Genomic DNA, 20,927 nt, shown 5'->3' with positions numbered 1-20,927 from the left:
AAGAACAGGAAGACTCCTCCAGCGCTACAGACGCAGTCGCTTCCCCCCCTTCTGTCATACAGGGGTTAAAAAAAAGTTAACTAAAGTTGTAGCAGTCATGGAAACTAATCTGGGAGACGCCGTCGGGACAACTCATCCGTAACAACAACTCCTCAGCCGCGTTGTACTCACCGAAACAACTCGTGGACGTGTTTTTTTGTTTGTTTTGTTTTACCTACTGTAGCCAGACAAGCTAGCCTAGCTAAAGCTAACGTTAGCACAGTTGGTATCTCATACTTTTCGGGACTCAAAACTCACACTGTTAAAGTTTCGGGTTGTGTTAGACGTGTTTACAGACGGGATAAACTTCTCGTGTGTGGTTTACGAGCGCAAACGGGCTGTTTTCGTACTTTTCGCCCCGAAGACTGTCGGGCTGGTGCTTTGAATTTCCCTCCTTCACTGACACAGACAGGCGGCTTAGCGAGGGGGTTCGTTCGGTGTCGTTGGCTTCATACCAAATCATTAGCCACACAGTGCTAATTGTGGCTAGTTAGCCAGGGGACTAGCGTAGGCCCAAAGGAATTTCACAGTTGTCTTTTTCACACCGTTCCGAGGAAACATTCGGCTTTTTTTTTACGTTTTCGTGTTGGGAGATTACCGCCCACACGGGTTATTTTGACACCTAATTCAAGTAAACGGATTCATTTATAAACATGGATCCCAACACTGGGAACTCTGCCTCAGCTGCTGGTCCCAAGAAGGACAAGAAGTCAAAGAAGAACTACGAGGATGGAGATGGGAAAAAGAAATTTGTGAGTATCCCACAAGTTGGAAACCTGTTGCACGTCGGTGTTGGTCGGGGGGACTAGGGCTCAAAAGTGTTGCACCAACTCAACTTATGGTTACATTTTGTTCCTTTCGTGTTTCAAGTGAAGACACAAAGTAACCAAACCACCACCATACCTGTTTTTAATTTCACCCCTGAAAGCTGTGCACTAGCTGTCATACAGGTTGCAGTGCTAGCCCCGTAGGACTCATGATTCAGTTCGAAGTAGATGTCAACACATGAGGAAGTAGCTGTCCCTCCAACTTTGTGGTTATGCAGTGCTGACATTGCAACACGTCAACAACTGTCGTTCATCAGTGCGACCACATATACTATGTCAATATTGATTGAATGTTTTTTTTTAATATATGTATATCGGGAGGACTTTATTTTAAACAGATGTTAGTTGTGTTAGATGAATGGCAGAACCTTCTATGGTAAGGTGTGGCATCAAATTTTCCCAAGGTGACTTAATCACTATGACATCATGTTGTGTTTACCTGGCTGTGTCAGCATGTGTGATTCAGTGTGGTGTCTTGATGGGAGCAGTAAGAGTCATCACCAACGATGCCTGTCACCAGCCAGTAAAAAATGTTGCGTAACTTAAGCCGTTGGCCATGACTAGCAACAGGTGAAAACTGATATTCCACACACTGACAAGCCGTAACCATAGAGGATGCACAGAGGACACATCTGGTGCCCCCTCATTTTAAACCACGAGGTGTTTTATAACCTGCTGGCAGAGATGAACGCAAACTGTTTCTAATAACAGTGCAGTACAGAACAGTTTGTTTGAGCTTTATTTGAGAACCTTTTCATGTAAATAGTACCACCAGTCAAGGAGCCCAAAAATAGCACAAATGCCAAGCAGGAGTGGTGGGGATTGTACTCTGTCTTTGTTAAAGACATGATTTTGATGACAAGAACTGGCACATTATACAGTCAGGCTACACTGGCATACAGACAGGGTCAGTGGAGTATTAAAAAGCGATCCACACTGTACTGTAACAGCATGACAGTCTTGTCTTTTTCAGCCTTTTAAAGACAGAACAATCTTAATTTAAAACAAGTATTGTAATCAATGGTGTTAATGTGCACGACGGTTTAGGTGAGGCAGTTAGTAAACATTACTCATAGACAGAAACCAATTGTGCAATGTCCCAAGATAACACTGCATACATGAGTCTAAGGGTGATTGCATGTCTGTGTGTGTGTAGCTAGACTGCCCACCTCAGAGTGAAGTATGTCCTTGACAACAGTACACCACTAACTCTGCAATTTGAGCCCATTCAGGCAGAATATTTATTACACCGCGCACAGTCAGGGTTCAGAAAGAGTTTAAGGAGTGTAGAATTATGTGTGGCATGCTTTGTCTGCGGTGTGATGCCATCCTGCTTAGCTATCTTGTCAATGGCATTAACTTATCACTCTTGGCATTTGCCTCTCCTCAAACATACCAGTGATGATGTGCTGTGATATGTATGATTTCATGATGTGTATGTGGTGTCCTGTTGTTTTGGTATTTGTTAAATCACACTTCTGTGAATGTCTCTGTATTGTGATGTCTGAGACTGAATGAAGAAGTGAGTGTTATCCAGTTTTAGTCATCATCTATTTTTCTGGACATAGTTACTGTTTTTGGATGAATCTAAGACAGATTTGATTACTTTTTATACAGTATGTTGGAATAATGCCATGGAACTGCCACTTCAACTAGGTTTGGCATTCAGACAGATACTGGACTGTTTCCAGCATGCAGAATTTATAACAGATCGACATTTTTGTCCTTTTATATTCTACCCCATCCTCGTTCCGTGCATAAAATTTTGCCTACCCCGACATCAACCCCTGTTGGACTGCATGTATGTCAGTTCACATGCACGCTGTTTTTTACTCAGCATATCTAACCTGTAGTTATGTTTCATAGGAATGCTTAACATGATTTGCTGTGCTTATATGTACCTCTGTAGCTGAGGATGATCCATGTATTTGATTTGAAGCCAAAAGCAGGTCACATTAGCTGTGCTCCCTGAAGCACTATCTGTATTCCTCAGGCCCACAGAGACAGAAAAGATCAGCATCCATGAATGCTGTTGACATAAAAAGGCTGGCTCATCCCAGCAGGCAGGCGTATGTGTGGATTATCCAGGGATCACTGCCTTGGGCAGTTGTTTGGAATACAAGGTGAATTGTAGATCACAGATTCTGGCTCTGGGACATCTTGTTGAGTTTGGCAGGTTATCTGTTTTTAGCTGGAATGTTTGCTGAATTTTCCCAAGTAGCTAGACTTTTCTTTCAGTCCCTGACAAGAAATATTAGTTCATGAGAAGACCGATAACCAATATTTGGAATGAGGTGTGTAACTTGAGCATGCTTTTCTGGGGCTCCTGGTACAGCCTTGGACTTCTCTCATTGCTTATTAGGTTATTTACTAGCTATTGGCATTTCTTATTACCTCCGTCAAAGATGGAGGATGGGTCTTGGACCAGAATAGACCTGATTAAGTATTGCTTCAGATCTAGATAAAGGGATGGATACAGGAAATACTTTTTTTTTTTACATTGTGAGATACTTTTCACTTTTCAGGGAATAACACAAAACAAATCAAGTAAATATTAGTGGCTGCTATCTATGAGTGAGCACAAAGGGGACTGTTGGCCCTTGGCAGAGGAATGCGGTCTGCTGAGTGCCATGCTGGTTGTCATTTCAGTTTGATAATACCGTGGGTTGGATTTTGAGCCAGAATGATTGCACTCTTCTTTCAGATGTATGATTCTGTATAAGGGATGGGTTGCTTGCATTACCTACAACTGAGCTCTAACTGAAAAGTATAGAACCAGTCCTGATAACTGGAAAAGTTATAATTTGTGTCATACAAGCATTAGAGCCAACGAGCAGATGCACATTGCATTTTTCCCTGAAACTGGAACCTGTTGTAGTTGATACCAAACAGAGAACCCCCAGGCAGGTATCTTAGCAGTACATATTTTTTTTTCTCTTGTTGAATATCTATACAGCTAGAAAATAGGCCGGCTTGCTCATGAATGCTACCTCAGCCTATACCATTGGGTTTCTTCTGTCATGTTATTAAAAGATAATGGTAGTGATTTGTATTGATTTCCTTTATGACATTAATGGCTTTGACATTGTTAATGTGGATGTACAATTGGATTTTTTTTTATACCCCTCCTTATCTAAATTTAAATGCATTTATGTTGCAGCTTCAGAGGAAAAACCGCAATACACTTAAGCATGACCAGTCACAACAGTAATTAACAAAAACCTTCAATTAAAGTGTGCAACTTTTATTTCTGTCTGATTCTTGTGTGCAGTATTGCATATGGAGCTGCTGTCCAAATAGTTGCCGGTGAGAACATATTTTGACATGTTGATGTTAAACATTTGACATCTGATTAATTGCAAAGCTAAGTGTGCATCTCGTCAAGCATAAACTCCTGCACTGCCTGCATGTGCCTTTGTGCAACAGTGCACCTACTTCCTGGGGGAACCACCTCAGCAAATGCTTAATTTAAGATAACGCCATGAATTACACCAGTCAGGTCACAACTCTTTAGTCACAGAGTCTGACTCAAGTCGTCCAAGTCAAGTGGAGTAGTTAAAAATTTGCTTTGTGCACAGTGGGTCTCTTTTGCCCTTTTCCCTTTTTTATGTCTGTTCTATTCCCCCAACACATACGCGCGCACACACACACACACACACACACCTCGAAGGCACACACAGTTTCCTGTTCTCTACATCTCATGGGGAAGAAGAGCATACTGTGAGCTGAAGAATAGGATGACTGAGTGCCAGCGTGAAACTGGAGTGGTTAATGGACTGCTAGTGGCATGGGCCTCTTGGCTCGGAGTGAACGGGAGTATTTTAGAGAGAAGGACTGAGCAAGGGAAAGCAAGTGAGCCATCAATGAGCAGGGACTGGGGTGGAAGAGGGGTTGGGACGAAATTGAGAGGGAGAGAAGAGAGAAGTGTTTGACGGGAGGCAAAAGAAAGAGTGGGAAAGGAGCCAAAAAAGAGAAATGCAGATAAGGAAATTAAGGAAGGCAGAAAATGCGCACGAGTGTGGGTGCAGTGTGTGATAATAACATGTTACAGGTGGTTTGATGGGTATGGAAAGCTTAAATTACTGAAGTTGACTCTAAAAACACAGCCAAAGGGTAGAGAGGTTTTGAATCACCCAGAGCAGGAAACCGTTCTGAATTTCTATCTATGGTTAAAAATTTTGAAGCACATGACACCTGTGGTCACACACCCTAAGGCAGTGATTTAATGGCAGGTGTTTAGCTGTCAAAGATAAAATTCTTGGTTGCAACATCAGTGAAAGTTTTCACTCACAGGGAGCGGTTCTGCTTACTCAGTGAGACATTTGATAGATTAACTTGCAGCGATTTTTATCATTAGATTCTTTCAGATTGATTTCTAGCAGTAATTTTAAATGCCTGGCTTACTGCAATTGTCATTCGATCTCATGTTAGACATATATCCTGTCCACATGCCAGTACTTAGACGGAATAATGACACTTGTTGGAATTATTAGCATGATGCATGATGATTAACATGCAGTGTGTTCTCTGCTTGCTCTGTCGTTACTGTACTCTACAAATAAAAACAAACAGCTGTTGGCTCAGCTGAGGGCTGTGTTTGGTTTGCTGAAGCCTGTTCTGACTGGATATGAGGGCTGAGTTGTGTAATAAAAGTGCCGGTGACCAATTTGTCGGGGCAGGCACACACAGGAATGCAGAGTCACTAGAGCACTGAAATACCATACTTACAAAGTAATCTCCTCTTCACCTGAATGGCTGATTTATTCAGATGGGTTTATTTTTATCTCAGACTCAGACTGCACAGCTGACTTCATGAGCCTGTGCCAGCTCATTACAATGCGTCTAGTACATGATGACCGTATAGTTTTGAGACATCTCATAGATGAGTAGTCAGTGGATACCATCTAATGGTGGTGGTCCAGCCTTGCATGTTGTTTCAGGCAACAAAGTCTGTTTTGACTGTTGGGCTGACAAGGTATTAATATGATTAACCACCAAGTATTTTGATAAACGGTTTCAGTAGTAGTAGTCAAATTTCTTTGATTCCAGCTACTTCAATGTAAATCTTTCCTTTTTGCTTTACTCATGTTTGAATTTAAAGTGATTAAATTTAAGTTTTGTGGGCTCTGGAAAACACTAGTCGACTTTTTTCACAATTTCCTGACATTTGATAGACTGAACAACTCCTTGATGAATCTTAATTGAGAAAATAATTGACAGATTATCGACAATTAAAAAATTAATAATTAATCAAAAAAATAATTTGCAGTATATTAATGAAAGTAATTGTAAGATTAAGCCTTAGTGAAATTACACATTTATACATTATAGACGGATGCAATCCATTTAGCTAACTCCCGATAACTACTGTACTTTCTGTTAGCAGTTGCTCTCCTATCCATCTAATTGACTGACTGTCTAAAGGAGAAGCTGTGGAGTTGATAAACGATGTTGCTTTTCTCTTTTGAGATACTATGAACAAATTCACAGAGAGCAGAGTTGTTGTTGTTGCCTAAATAGTCCAAACCCCTGAGAGAGCATTCTGCAGGCTTAATGAGGAACCTTTTTTTGTTTTAGATATTACATATGGTATTTTTAGGCTACTGTGCAAAGGGTGATGATAAGTCCTGAAGTGACAATGCATGACATTGAACACCGGTACAAACAATTAATGTGTGTTGAAGAGTTAGGTCAGTCAACAGCCAGCTTGCACTCTGAGGAAAAGCTGTCAGTGTCACAAGTGTTGGTGCAGATGGCTATTTTGTGTTACTTGTGTGTTGTTTGAGCATAACCTCATGTCTTGTGGTTTGTGTTGATTAGAGGCCTTATGCTGCAGCCATGCATGTCTCTAAGTGTGATACAGAGAGGCTATAGAGGAAATGGCATTCTGTTTCTCTGCATGTCATTCTTTGTCATGCTCGTTTCCCCTTCCTCAGAGAAGAACTTTGAACAAATGCATCTGAGCATACAGTTTGTTGCCCTGAGCTATTGAATATTTGCCACAGTCAGTTTCACCTGCCCAGATGTTTATCAAAGGCCTTCACTAGTCTGTTCAGTGAAAAAAAAACTTATCAAGACAGTGGTCTGTCAAACAACGTTTATTGTTGTGCTTTTGATAAGAATAAACTGCTACCACTGTGCATTCCTGGCATCAATGAACGTCTTCAGTGAAAAGACTGCAATGTAAACTGACATGAAATTTGTGTTTAAACTACTCTGATCTGGGTGTTCACTTATTGTTCACACACTCATTTCATCATCTGTTCAATCTTACTTCTCCTTCTTACTTTTTGTAGTTGTGTTTGTATGCATGCATGCATGCGTGCACAAACACATGCACACAGATATGTCAGTGTTTCCACCCTGTGATATTATTTCTTTAATTTTGAGGGCTTTGTCAGGAAGTTGTACCAAAATAACGAACAGGATGCTTCCTTATTCGTTCCCATTATTACTTAACCATATCTCTCTCCTTCCCTCCTTTCCATCCATTGTGCAAGGAGGTGCCAGTGGTCTAATAAATATGTTTACACACATATACACAGCCCACTGTCAAACCTTTGGAGGCCTGGATGCATTAGAAGCCTGGATAATATTAAAACATAGAGTGGGGTTTTATTATTGGAGCCTTAGTAGACAAGATTGAAACAATCCAGACTGGAGATGGATAACACTCACTAACTGTATTATCCTAGGTCAGGGTGATGTTTCTGCTGTTGAAATTTTCCTTTTAAATCCAACATTCAACATTTGGGCTGGACCATTTCACTTTCTCCTGCATTCAAATAGAATCAGAAAAGTAGTTAAGATAGCCTGTCCCAAGTCTAAGATGTGACCCTGCCAAAGCAGTCGACCTACAGGGAAACACTGAAATCTTTTACTATCATTTGCACCACAATTAAAATTTCATTCACTGTAATCAGAAAAAAAACAAAAAACATGTCGTGGTAATGTGATCCTACCTCAAGTGTAGTGGCTTCAGCCTAGAGCAGTATTTTTCAGTCCTGTTCTTGGGGACCTCTTGCCCTGCATGTTTTACACGTCTCCCGGCTACAACACACTGACTACAAACTACAACCTAGTTTTGAGGCTTCCATGGAGCTTGATAAGAAGTTGATCATTTGAATCAGGTTTGTTGTGATTGAGAGACATGTAAAACATGCAGTGCATTGGGCCCCTAGGAACAGTAGTGAAATACACAGGCATAGAGTGTGACTTAGTTTGATCATCAAAATGTCAAAAAATAGTTAGAAATGTCCATCATAAGTGTACTGTTGTATTTCTCAAAGAAAGGCAGTAAATTATGATATATGAAGAACTCACAACAAGGAAATGTTTGGCATTTGTGATTTAAAAAATGACTAATTTTCTAGTCTAACCACTGCTTTACCAACAGATTTGCCTGCCATTGGCTGGTCACACAGAAGTTCCCCATTTTATGATGGTGACGTTTACGACAAAATTTCCTTAAGTGTTTTCCAGCTGCAGCATCTCTAGCCATTTTTATACAGGGCAGCAAGTCAGACAGCTAGACAGCTAACCCGTCCTTTTGGTGGCTAGGTCCGCGGTTTTAGACAGAGGCTGGCAAATTGGGTGTCTGTTTTGGTCCGCCGATTTGCTGCCTCGGAGGGTACACTTATTTCCGCCTCGCCTGCTATCTAAATTCGAGGCGTCAGTATGCCGGCCCCTGCATAAGATGGGCGGAGGTGTCGATGACCTGCACTGTTGTGCGACCCACAGCTGGGGAGTTTTAAAACCAGGTAACAGCTGATAACAGCAGTCAGTCCATCACTTCATCCGCTGACATTTAGATGAGCAACTGGACAGGCGCTGAGATCCAGGAGATGCTAGCGTCTCCTCGGTCTCTGTAGCTGTTTGGTTGTGTCCGTGTTTTGTTGTAGCGGCAAGTTAGGAACGGTCGCTACTTTCAAATTAAAAGCCCCTGCTAAGAACCCAGTTCTAAACTCCAATGGGTGCAATGTGAAGCTCTTATTTTGAAGACCAATTCGTTGTCACCGTTCACAGCCCAACTTCGTGCTTCACGTCATGTCACATGTTTACACCTACCCCGGTGGTGGCTTTTGGAAAAGGAGGAATATTACGCCTCCGTTTTAGAAAGACAAGGCGGCACATTGAACTGTTTCGTTTGTGTGTGTTTGGAAGTGTGAGCATGAGCCCGTAGTTCTTGTTTATGTTGTGAAAAAAGGCTTACTGAGCTGGCTATGATATGATGTTGCTTACTCAGCTGCTAGTATGCTTGTCGAGTGGTCTAATAGCTCTGAAATCCTTCCCCCCACACCTTTCAAAATCTCTGATTATTTTTCTGCAACTGCATAATTTGTTGTGTCCTCTCCAGTTTCTACTAAGTTTGAGGGAGGTAGTCTTTTCTGTCAATCTTCGTCAGAGAAGGAGGTGGCAGTGTTGTTTCCCCAGTTTGTACGTACGTATGTATTTATGTATGTACTGGTACTGTTTGCTTGTTAACAAGAGGAGTACACTTGTAAGCTGGGTAGACGAACCTGCAGACTGATCCTTACAGATATGAGTGCTCTTGCTTCTACGTCTGACACCTGTGTTGTGTATGGGGGGCTTAGTTAGGATTACGGTGTCAGTCCTTCTCTGTGACTCTCCCCAGTCTCCCCCTGACAGATTACAGCTAATCTCAGACTGCTCTGTGTATCTCAACACCATGACTGTAAACAGCATGGGCCTATGTGTCGCACAACTGAGTGTGTGTAGGATGGCAGTCTATGCCTGTTGCCAGGATTGGAGCACAACGTTAAGACATTTAAGGCTGTGGGAGAAATTTAGCTGCTGGACACAGATGCACACCCTGCTGTGTCTTGGCGAGAAGTGTAGGAAACTAAGATTAACCTGAAATCTGCTATTAGTTCACATTATAATCACTATGTGTGCTGAGGTATAGCAGAGGCTTTAGTAATTATAGTCCAATAACAGGTAGATGGAACGATTTCAGACCACAGGTAATAATAATGTTAAACGTGGATAAATCCCAAATGATGCGTAGAAATATATATGTGAGGCTCTGTTTTCAACAGAGCTCTGTGGCTTTAATTTTCATTGACTGTGCGCACATAGCTTCATAGCTCTTCATGAATAGTCTGCTGCCATAATTGGCTTGGGGAAATTATCCAAGGAATAATAGGCAATAACAATAGGAGATATTGACTTAAGTCACATACACCATATGTTTGACAATATATGGGATTCTTCTCAGCTCCCCATTAGCTGAAGGTACCTGACAGGTATGGTCGATGTGTTGGGACATCACTGGCACATAAAAATGTGTCACATTCAATCATTATGTGAATATCTTTTCTGCCCTGTCTAAGACCTGTGAATACTACATTCAAAGTAAGAGTAGAAAATTAACATAACTAAAAGCTAGTTTATAAAATATTTCCAATGGTTCATAAAACATCTTCAAATTTAGTATTTTTGTTGTCCTAAGGAAAAAAAACATACTTCAAAGAGGCTACAGCTAGCTTACCTATAGCCTGCAGTTGCACTTTCAGACACTTCTCCTATATGCACTGAGACTATGAACTGACTGATACCTGATGTAACCCCAACAGAGCTGTAGATGTCGAGTTTATTGTCTTTTTCAGAGATCCTTTATTGATGGAGGGTTTGCTCTTAACAGATTTAACAGTGGTACTTTTTCGAATTTGAAACTGTGTTTATAAGATAACTCAAAAATTAAACTATTGCTATGAAAATTAAAGTGTACTTTCTAACATTTTACTCACCTAAGCCCACAAGCCGGGGATTCATGGCATTCAAGCATATGAAGGCAGAAGCCTGAGACTGAGAACCTTCCTGTGCTCTCCCTCCTTCGCTTTATGCACCTTCATTATTAGGCAGTTCTCATTTCTTACAGTTATTCTTATGATGGCCTCTCAGCCATCACTGGAACAAACCCTGCCTCTGTCTCGGTTGATTTAGAAGGCTTTATTCATCAGTAGGAGCAGTCACTGATGCATGCATATCAGCCAAGTCTCTGTGTGCTGGTACAGTGGACTGAGTATGTGAGGATATGAGGGGGGTGGAGAGAATGTGTGCGTAGGTTATACGTACCAGTTCTTGTGGTAATTTGGTGGTGAAAGTTTGAGATTTGTATACAGTAGATGAACTTGTGCTGTGTGTGAGTGATGCTACCGCAAAGTGCAAAGTATGCTGATGGAAGCTCCACTCCGCTCCTGAGCAGACGATCTGTGTAGGTGGATGGGTTTAGATGGGCTGTGTGGCAGCATCATCACTTCTTAGATGCTAGACATCAGGATACAACCGTTATTTAAATGACTCTGAAGGCTTTACACCCCACAGCCAGAGTTTCTTTTTTTTTTTTTATAATCAGTATTGAAGTAAGAAGTGCAAAGTAAGCTGTGGTCTGGGAAGCGTGCAATCATGAAACATACTTGCAAAAAGGTGAAGTTTGTTGGGACATGTTGCAGCATCAGGGTAGCGACAGCTTTGGCAGTGAACCTAGCACACTAGCAGGAAGTATGAAAATGACTGTGGCATATGAAACTAAATTAAAAGGAAACTGCACTCGCTCTAATAGTCTTGATGGCTTCAACATTTGTGGAATTTCACAGAATGTATGAGGTTGTTCTGTGGGTTATTACAGTCATCATTGTCATTGAATACTTATTGTTGCTACAGTTTGGTATCTTGTGAATGGTGAGAATAAAACTTGTCTTTCATGATTGCATTATTGATATTGTAGTGAGATGGGGATGTGGGTGGTAGTTGGGGGTGGACAGTAGTATTTTAGTGCTTTTGTTGTTTTTTCCTGACCCGTATGAACAAAAACACCGCCTACCCCCTTTCTCTCTCCTCCCAAGGGCACAATTGAGTTGTGTGCTGTTTGCCTTTAGTCATTCCTTTAAATATCTCTGTTTCTGTGAGACCCATTCTTATTATCCCCCCCAAATTATAGGCTTATTCTTTGTTTCCTATGCACAACTTTGTACAGTTGTTGGTGTGTGACGTAATTTCCTTGTTGTGTTTTTTCGTGTGCATGTGTGGCTGTCTCCTTGGTTTTGTTCCCCCACAAGCAGTCATGTTAAGGATGACTGGTATTACTTCAAAGCCACATAGGGGTTTATTATTATATTTTATCAGACAATTTATATCTGAATGTTTTTGCTCTGGTGATTGAAAGGTAACACAAGGCTTTGTGTTTGTAACTGCAGTACCTGGGGCTGGAGAACCATTAATATACTGTATAGTGATTTCATACATGGGGGAAGTTGAGAGCTCAAAACACTGCAGAGCCTGCCTGCTGCACAATATAGGTTTCAGGTGATATTTTTGTGACATTGTTTTACTTATTGGTAAAAGTGACAAAGCGGCTTGTCAGGGGCCTTGAAGTAAAAGCCCTTTTCATTACTTTCCTACACAATATTTTAGTATGTCTATTTTGTATCGGCATATCTGTCAGTACAATAGATGAGAATGGTTTTTGGTTCATGTTGTCAAAAAAAGTTAAAGCCTGAGGTTATTCAGGTATGAAATGCAAGCTGTTATAAAGCCTGTGTGTACAGCTGTATTGATTAGAATAGGATGGAATCTTTTCTGACAGGAGCAAGTTATAACGAGTGAGAAATTCAGCTGAAACACCTCCTGTGTTGATAAACCTGTATCCCTGTCATAGACCTTGAACCTCTCCTGGGTGCACCTCCTGTCTTACTCATGGATTAGGCTCTAGCCCTCTACAGTAACTGGGCTTTCACACTGAAAATAGGGCTGGGGCCAACTACTGGTTGTTCAGGTACTGCTGATTAATCAATGACATATGATCTAGGAAGTTCAGTTTGAGATGTGGAACTTTTAGATTTATTGCATCTAATGCCACAAAACTGCACAATGGTATATAATGCTGTTAGACAGGATTTTGTAACTCTTGAAAGTCATCAACCCAGGTTAATCTGACCCCCTCCCACTTGGCCTTTCTGGTTCTTCCAAAATCATCTCAAACATATGATGCATAGCCAACAGTGCCCTGTCAGTTCGACTCTTTTGCCCTGTGGGAGATCAGCCCTCCTTATAACATCATCAGCCCCATCTCAACGTCAGCTCCGGCAGCAGGCCTATCACTCAGTTGTCTGTGAGGTGCTGCTTGTGACCAATGTTTAACATCCTCATCAAAGTAGAGGCTATATATCTGGTATCCAGTCAGTCTCTATTAATGTGGTCTTTGTTGTTTTAACACCATAAGTAGCTTCCAAAAAACGTCTCAGGGCTCTCACCACACCAAGGAGAAAACACCAGCAAATGTTGGAGTATCTTGCAAATTGCAAGTCGCTGATCATTCTCAGAGACGGTGTACTACTGTCATAGATGGCTGACATTTTCTTTGTTATTATTCGTAAACAAACCACAGCACTTTGCCAGAGTCATTGAGAAAGTAATCACTGCCATCCCAGGGAAGGCAGTGCATATGCACAGCACAGAATTAATGACACAAAACAGATAAACATCGACCACTAGCACCAATGAATGCTGATAAACTGTTGCATCTGTAGTGGGTTTATTCATTTTGAAGTTGTCATTGATCAGTTTCTTAATGTATAACACAGTATTTAATTTAACAGGACCATTTAATATTTCGCAAGACCTTTGAAGTCCTTTATAGGGCACAAACACGGATAAAGCATTAAAGTTTGTTCAGCCAGTTTTAGAACAGACAGGCTTGTATAGAGACACAGCGACAGTGTCCTCCCTTGTTTTAAGTGGAGGCGGGTGGTGGGTGGTGGGGTTTGTGTCTCCATTAACAACAGTAGACCTTGGACCATGAGCAGTCATGCAGCAAACGTGCCCCACTTGGACTGACATACAGTCGTAATCTCTCTCATACTCAGCCAGTGCACTCAAATGCACCTTGAGTCAGTAGGTCAGTGAGGCGTGTCAGAGCATTAAAAAGTGTAGTGTAGAGGAGAACACATGCGAAATTCAGAGTGGAGTAGTGGAGAAGAGACATTGACCTCTGGGCAGTAGACCTCACAGTCTTGATAAAGTTTGTGTTTTTTCTGGACTCTTTAATCACGGTTTGTTTCTCTGTTTCAGAGGTTGCTTGAAAGTTGTAACTAACTAACTAAGCACGTGTCAGGCAGGGTTCCTGTAAATGGTGACTACGTCATTATCAGACCCTGCTCTTTTACTGCCATGCTCAGACGAGCATTTGATAGATGATAATTTTGTTTTTTCTTGCTTTTCAAGGCTTTTTAGGTTGAAACCCTGTTAACCATAAAGCTTTGAGTGTGTGCAATATACCAGCGCTATTGGTAATTTCCTGCTTAGGCTGTATTCATAGGAAAGTTTTCAGCTGTGTTTGGGTGTGCCGGCCTAAGCACTGCTTCCCCCTGTAAGATATTATCAAGTACACTCGGTATGTTGCCCTGGCAACACTGTAAGCAATGTTAACTCAGCACGGGTAACAAGATGACATAGACACACACACCAACCCTTTTCTTCTACTTAATGTACAGTGGTCAGAGACTTTTTTAAGCATACAAACTGATATTGTAATCATCTTTCACATATACAGTAGGAATAATTTACATTCTCCTATATTCCATTACCCTCCCTATCTGCACCCTGTTTCCCCCACCACTGTCACCCTCCATACACTCAGCACCTCACCTCTCCTCTTACTCCCCTCCCTCATCCAACTCTGTCTCCCAGACCTATTCACACAGTGTTAATATCTAGAAATGTTACAACCCTAAGACCACATTACCTATTTCAAGTCACAGAACACAGAAATAACTCCACATCCATCGTCACAGACAGGTCATTTGTTTTCTATCTACTTCTATAAATAACCAGTGAAGGCATGAGAACAGTGATTTCTGTGGTATTACTTCATGGTTTATGCATTAGATAGTCAGAAAATAAAAGGTTTTAAGTTTGCTTAGAGTCTATATGGTTTGTATAGCATCTGTAGATTCGCAATGACCTAACTACAAATCTTTTGTAAATGAATTTCTCTCATATTACAATTCAGCACTTCCTGGTTTCTTTTGTCAGAGATATTTTTTGGCACGTTGCCCTGGCAAGTCACTGGCTCTGACTTTTTGTGACTGGACAATGGATGTTTGTTTGTGATAGTAAGACCAATTTAGGAACTAAGTGAAACTGCAGACAGGGCAGAGGCAGACTTATAACCATAAAAATGTGGTAAACTAATAGGCAGGGCTTGACACCAAATTTGCCTGGTCATGACTGATAAGTTAATCATGCTGACAAAACAAAAATAAATGTAGATCCAGCTTAAGTTTGACTTTTAGATCTCATCACCATTCAGTTGAACATAGTGGATTGCAGAGGCAATGTCCTAGTGCTTAATCATAGAAAATGTGAATATTCATATCTCTACTAGTGCTTTAAAAACAACTTTTAATTGGTGGATATCCCAGTTCAATCTGTGCTGGCAACATATAGTGTACAGTGTATATTGTTCATGCCATTATGTAAAGGCCTGTATGAATAATGGAAAGCTGGTGCCTGCACACCGGTATTGGTATTTACGCCAGCAGTATTTTGGGTGCTCTAATGACAGGTGAAAATATACAATAACAGTGGAATGTTGTTCACTTAATATATGAATTTAGCATTAAGACAAATACAAAACAATATTTGTTGTTTATTAATACAAAATGTCACATCCATGGTGCAAAATCAACTTTGTCCACCAGCCAAATGGCTTGTAAATATTCACATTTTACCAGCTACTTTTTAATTATCATTGTCTCATTTGGTGTGTTAATGCAACAAGTCTACCAGCCAATTGCATATTTTAGCAGCATGGGATTGGTGCTTATTTGATGCCCAGGTCACATCCTTTGCAATTTGCATCTTACAGAAAAATCACACGATTTCCCTGTTGTAAAGCCCAACCATTAACTGAGTGTGCATCCATTTTGAATGATCATCTGACAGAACTTTGGATGCTTCACTCATTTGCCTCTGAAAGTGGCCTCTCTGCTTTCTGCCAGTCTGCATCTACTTAGTTTTCATTCTTGCTTTGATTTACATAATCTCGCTCGCCAATCTCAGGACCTGCTATTCAAATTTGTATGCACAGGCAGGTCTAAGTACAAGTACAAAAAGAAACATCAGCAACAGTTTGAGACTAAGTCATTATATGGCTGTAATGAGCCAAATGCATCTGCTGATACGCTCTCTTCAGCGGTCTGCTCTTACAGACAGACTACCAGACAGAGTGAACCCATTCTCTATCCTCCATATTTCTGCTGCTGCCTTCAAAGCGGTGTAACTATGCTCTTTTTGGAGCACTCTATGGTTGTCTCTCTGTATATGTGTTTCATGTACAGGGCTTTTCAAGGGCAGTTTTTTCCTGCACAGAAAATTATAAACCAGCAAATTGTGTATTATTGTTAATTTCTTGCTTTCGTAAATATTCCTTTACTTGCAACTGTGTGTTTTATTATTTTTTTTTTTTTTATCGTTTTTCTTTTAAATGTATATACTGGTCTCCAGAATCCTACACATTACACTTTTAGGTTCACTTTACACATCCATACTCTTACTCAAACATAGCCCTCATAGATCTTAATTTCATATCATGCATATCACAACTTGAACAGTTGAATTTGGGGAAACTACGATGCTGTTGCATATTGTTTTGTTTAACCCAATCAAATGGATGAATTGTCCAGGCCTCCGATTACCAATTTCCTTGGGGAAACCCCAGTATTATTTAATAATCGTGGTGTTTTCCTACTTTTGTTTATAGAATATGCAGTCAAACACGCCTATTGTGAAACATAAGAATTACTCTAACATTGAATAAAAAATACAAAACAATACAATTCCAACAAAACAAATATCTGATCCGTCCCCAGTGCTGCACTTGAATTGGCTAAAAGTATTGTAGCAGGGTGATTTGTGACATCCCGTAACACAGATTGAATCGCTACAAGTCTGTCTGGCTCTGACACTTTTAACAAGTGGACACAGAAAAACAGTGTGGCATTATTTTGCAGGGGTCATGGGTCTGCACTGAAAACCTCCCTGGAGCAGACACAGGCAAAAGAGGCAAGGTCATAAAATGTCATTTTTAATGAGGCGTGGAGAATCAAAGAAAATGATGCGCAACTCCCGTGATTGTTTAGTTTACGAGGAGACAAGCTCATTATGGCTGATTATCTAAATCAGCTCATTTAGCTGGCAGCCTGTGCTTGGGGAACCCTCTGCATTATAATCAAGTAGTTCTGTGAGTTTGGTTTAAATTTAGAATTGGAGAAAAACCTCTATAGCTCAAGTAGTGGGAACTCTAATTACTGTGTAGTCTGTAAATTAAGAAAAATACATCTAATCATTTGGTCTATGAAATGTGAAAAAATGTCTATCACAATTACCAAGATCTGAAGGAAATTTGTTCAGATTACACCCCACAGGTGTTTAATTTACAATGATGTTAAACAGTCAAAAGACAAAATTGTCAAAATTGAGAAGCTGGAACTAGCACATGGTGGGTAGTTTCGCTTCAAAAATTACATTGCGATAGTTGTGATTAATATTTTTTGTTGTTCCACTATTAGATTAATCAACTATTCATTTAAGCACTGTTGGATAAATTGAGAAAACGGTGAATCACTTGCACTGTGACAGAAATCATGATGTGTAGATTTAGCGCCAAACATTATTCATATTCAGGCTGTGTTATTTACTTGCCGGATTAGGTTCAAGTTAATGGCAGGCCACAAGATGTCTCCTACTTCACTGTCAAGTCCAATCTCAATGCATGTGCACTTGGGGCTTGGATTCCCCACATCAAACTTGTGTATGTTGAATATTGGACCAGGATTGGCCACCGGCGCAGAGAAATTTAAACTTGAAGCGATGAATGTGAAAACAGTGTTCTAATGTCAAACAACGCACCTACATTTTACTGGAGAGGGACTGTCCAACAGTGGAAAACATCCACCCTTAAGCTATATCCGCTATATACAGCCAGGTTAACTTGGTACCTGGATCATAGCTGGTATTGGCTCATCCATTTAGTGGAGGCTGCTCAGAGCTGTTCTAAAAGTGGTTGTGAAGGAGTTCAGTACCGCTTATATGGTTCTTCTCAGATGCAGAGGCAGTACTTAAAGGCCCATTTGACCTCTTCAAAAACAATTCTGTCTCAAACACTGTGGTAAATTATTAGGGGTGTGCATCTATACCTTATAAGACAAATCGATAAGTATGTAGATACATTGGCTATGATACGATTCAGACACAATTCTTATTATGGAACTTTTTGGTGCGATGTGATACAATATTTTTTTCATGTAGACCCTTTATTTTCATTTGTACATTAGAACAAGCCAATTATATAAATGTGGCATTGATTATCTTTAAATAAATATTTCATAAGACCAGGGAAGCCCATGTATTTTACTTACTATAATGTATATCTAGCAGTATCTGCTTAGACCTCGCTGTTTAAAAAATGTACCTGTTGTCTCATCCTGGAACAATTATCCTCTCGATCTCCATGAGCAGGATCTCTCTAAGCTGGATCAGTCTGCTCTGGACCTCTCTGAACTGGATGTCCCTGACTGTCTGTATCCTCTGCTTCCTTGTAATGATCAGTGTATAAAATCACACCTGTGATAAACAATCAGACAAATGTTTACAACTGATAACAAACTCAAACATTTGATTAATTTAACATTGTGCACTGTGCAGCAACTGTCAGTAGACTGTAAACAGTGTGCAGTATGGTTCAATTCAGTACATAGTTTCAGTAGACAATGACAGTTTACAGTGTGCAGTACTACCAGCAGCTGCAGAATACAGCTAATGATAGCAACATGTTCAAAAGTAGAGATGCACAGATCGATCGGCAATCGATCGCAATCGGCCGATAATCGGTTTTGATCGGAGTTCTCAAAATAGATCAAAGCAGGCCGATCAGATGACGTTTCAATATAGAGTGCATTGACTGCATGCAGGGTGGGAATTTCACGGCGGCAACGGCAGCCACCCGCACTTTGGCCTTGATGCCACGTGAAAAAAATCTCATCGTACGGCCACGGTGGCCTTTGTGCCCCTGGCCCGGTCAGCGTAGTGGGCTTGCCTTGAATTACAGCCACCTGAGTGCACAGTAGTCACTCACAGTAACTTCAGTGAGTTCGTGGTTCGCACAGCTGGAGTCTCATCATCACATCGATGATCTCACGTGAAAGCCACTCAAACAGCAGCAGCGTCTCAAAACAGAAGAACGAAACTTACAGCCCAGTGAGCGAGCGCAGCCGGTTTTGACATGATACATAACTGACTTATGTGGTAGGATTTAGTTTGGTAAAGTTGAAAATATATTCACAGATTCGAACTTACTGGATCAATAACTCATAAGTGAAACCTTGTTAAAACACAAACGACGGGTCTTTCCTACCGTAGTAAGATAGACAACGAGCTACAACCGTATTTTTATCAAAACCAGCGGTCCTCCGGGTCTGTATGGTCAGCCGTCTGTGAGACGAGTGCGCAGGGACCGTCTACAAAGTGCAACACAGAAAAGAGAAACTACAAAAGATATTCAATAACTTCACTATTATTCAGAGTGTAGTGCCACCAAATTCACTCCACCCATCAGTGGTCTGCTGGTTATTCTACAATTTTTGGTTTGGGAAAAATGTGCTTTGCCATAACTTTGGGGAATTTCTATTGGGAGAAATATTCAATAACACTGATATTCAGTGTGGTGTCACAAAAATCACCTAACCCTAACCCTACTTAAAAAAAAACTGTTTGTAACATTAACTTGATATTGGTATAAAAAAATGTTTTAATACATAATCCATGTGAAGTGAAGGCCAAATAGACTTGCCCCTAAAATGACGAAATTCCCCCCTGACTGCATGCATTCCCACTAGTAAGCTACAGTTACTCTATGTAAGCTGAGTCCAAGTTGTCTCTAAGAGAGTCTCGAGAGTGTGAAATATTGCACATTGCCTCAGCCTGCAATAAAACGGTGGTCAATTCATGATACTTCCTCATCTCCTAATTTTTATACTTAATAATACAATGTCAGTGTTGTATAAGAAGAATCATTAATTAAATATATGAAAGTTACACAAGACAACAATATAGAAGAATTTATGGATTTGACGCTGTGATCGGTGATCGGCAATATCGGGATCGGCAGATACTGCTTTCGGTGATCGGTGATCGGCCCCAAAAATCCTGATCGGTGCGTCTCTATTCAAAAGCAGACAGGTCGTAAGTCCTGAGCAATATATGGGGCTGTATATGTCGTGATTACCTTAGACCTTGCTGAGTTGTGGCTGTGTGTTCTTGCTAGTGCTAGCTTTAGTAGCATCCTCATCATCTGCACAGGTTTCGCCTTACCATCTCACCAGGTTAACGCTAAGATAATTGTACTTAAAGGCTGTTTACTTGGAAACGCTATGCTAATGTTTCTGTCGCATCTCGCAAGATTATCGCACCTTTGAACTTTTATGGAGTTTAAATACACTGTGAGGAAGTAGCAGCATAGCAGCTTCACCCAACCGATGCACAGCTTTGAAGTCAGGACACTTACAAGTTGATCGATCCAGGGATCCGTGTATCGGTGTATCTTTAAATTTACAGATTTACGAATCATACCAGTTCATTTTACACCCCTATTTCCCATATGTCCCCCATAACTGTACTTGTGGGTTGAAAAGCGGAACCTTACACTCACATTTTGTTAGATTCAAGAGTGGTTTGTCTCTTCCTTCCCCATCTATCTCTAGTGTTTTCATGCGGACCAATCCTATTAATTACCCAGAATTCACTGTGCCTGCAATCAGCTGTATGTTTCCGTTCTGTGGGCTAATACCACCACAACATTTGTGTATGTGTTATTTTCTGCCCCTGTGTGCGGCTCTGTGTGTGTGCATGGGTTGAGGGACTGTTATTTAATGGCAGCTGTGTAAGCAGAAATATCCTTCTCTCGACTGCTCTCTGAATGATTAGAGTGCCCTCTCTCTCTTTCTCCCTTCTCTCTACCTCTTGTTCTCCTGCTACAGAAAA

The 20,927-nt window shown here is 40.8% G+C and overlaps 1 protein-coding gene across 1 annotated transcript in view; it reads left to right on the top strand.

Moving 5' to 3' along the window:
• The first annotated feature begins 685 nt into the window (after window positions 1-685).
• diaph1 (diaphanous related formin 1) overlaps window positions 686-20,927 on the top strand; it is a 98,732-nt gene continuing 78,490 nt past the window's right edge. The window contains 1 exon segment of the mRNA XM_030396534.1: window positions 686-791. Coding sequence (XP_030252394.1) covers window positions 693-791 — 99 coding nt within the window. The 5' untranslated portion in view covers window positions 686-692.

The sequence above is a fragment of the Sparus aurata genome, chromosome 18 (genome assembly GCF_900880675.1).
Source record: "Sparus aurata chromosome 18, fSpaAur1.1, whole genome shotgun sequence".
Taxonomy (NCBI): Eukaryota; Metazoa; Chordata; class Actinopteri; order Spariformes; family Sparidae; genus Sparus; species Sparus aurata.
Note: the sequence above shows the minus strand (reverse complement) of the source record. Positions and strands in the feature narration are given on the sequence as shown.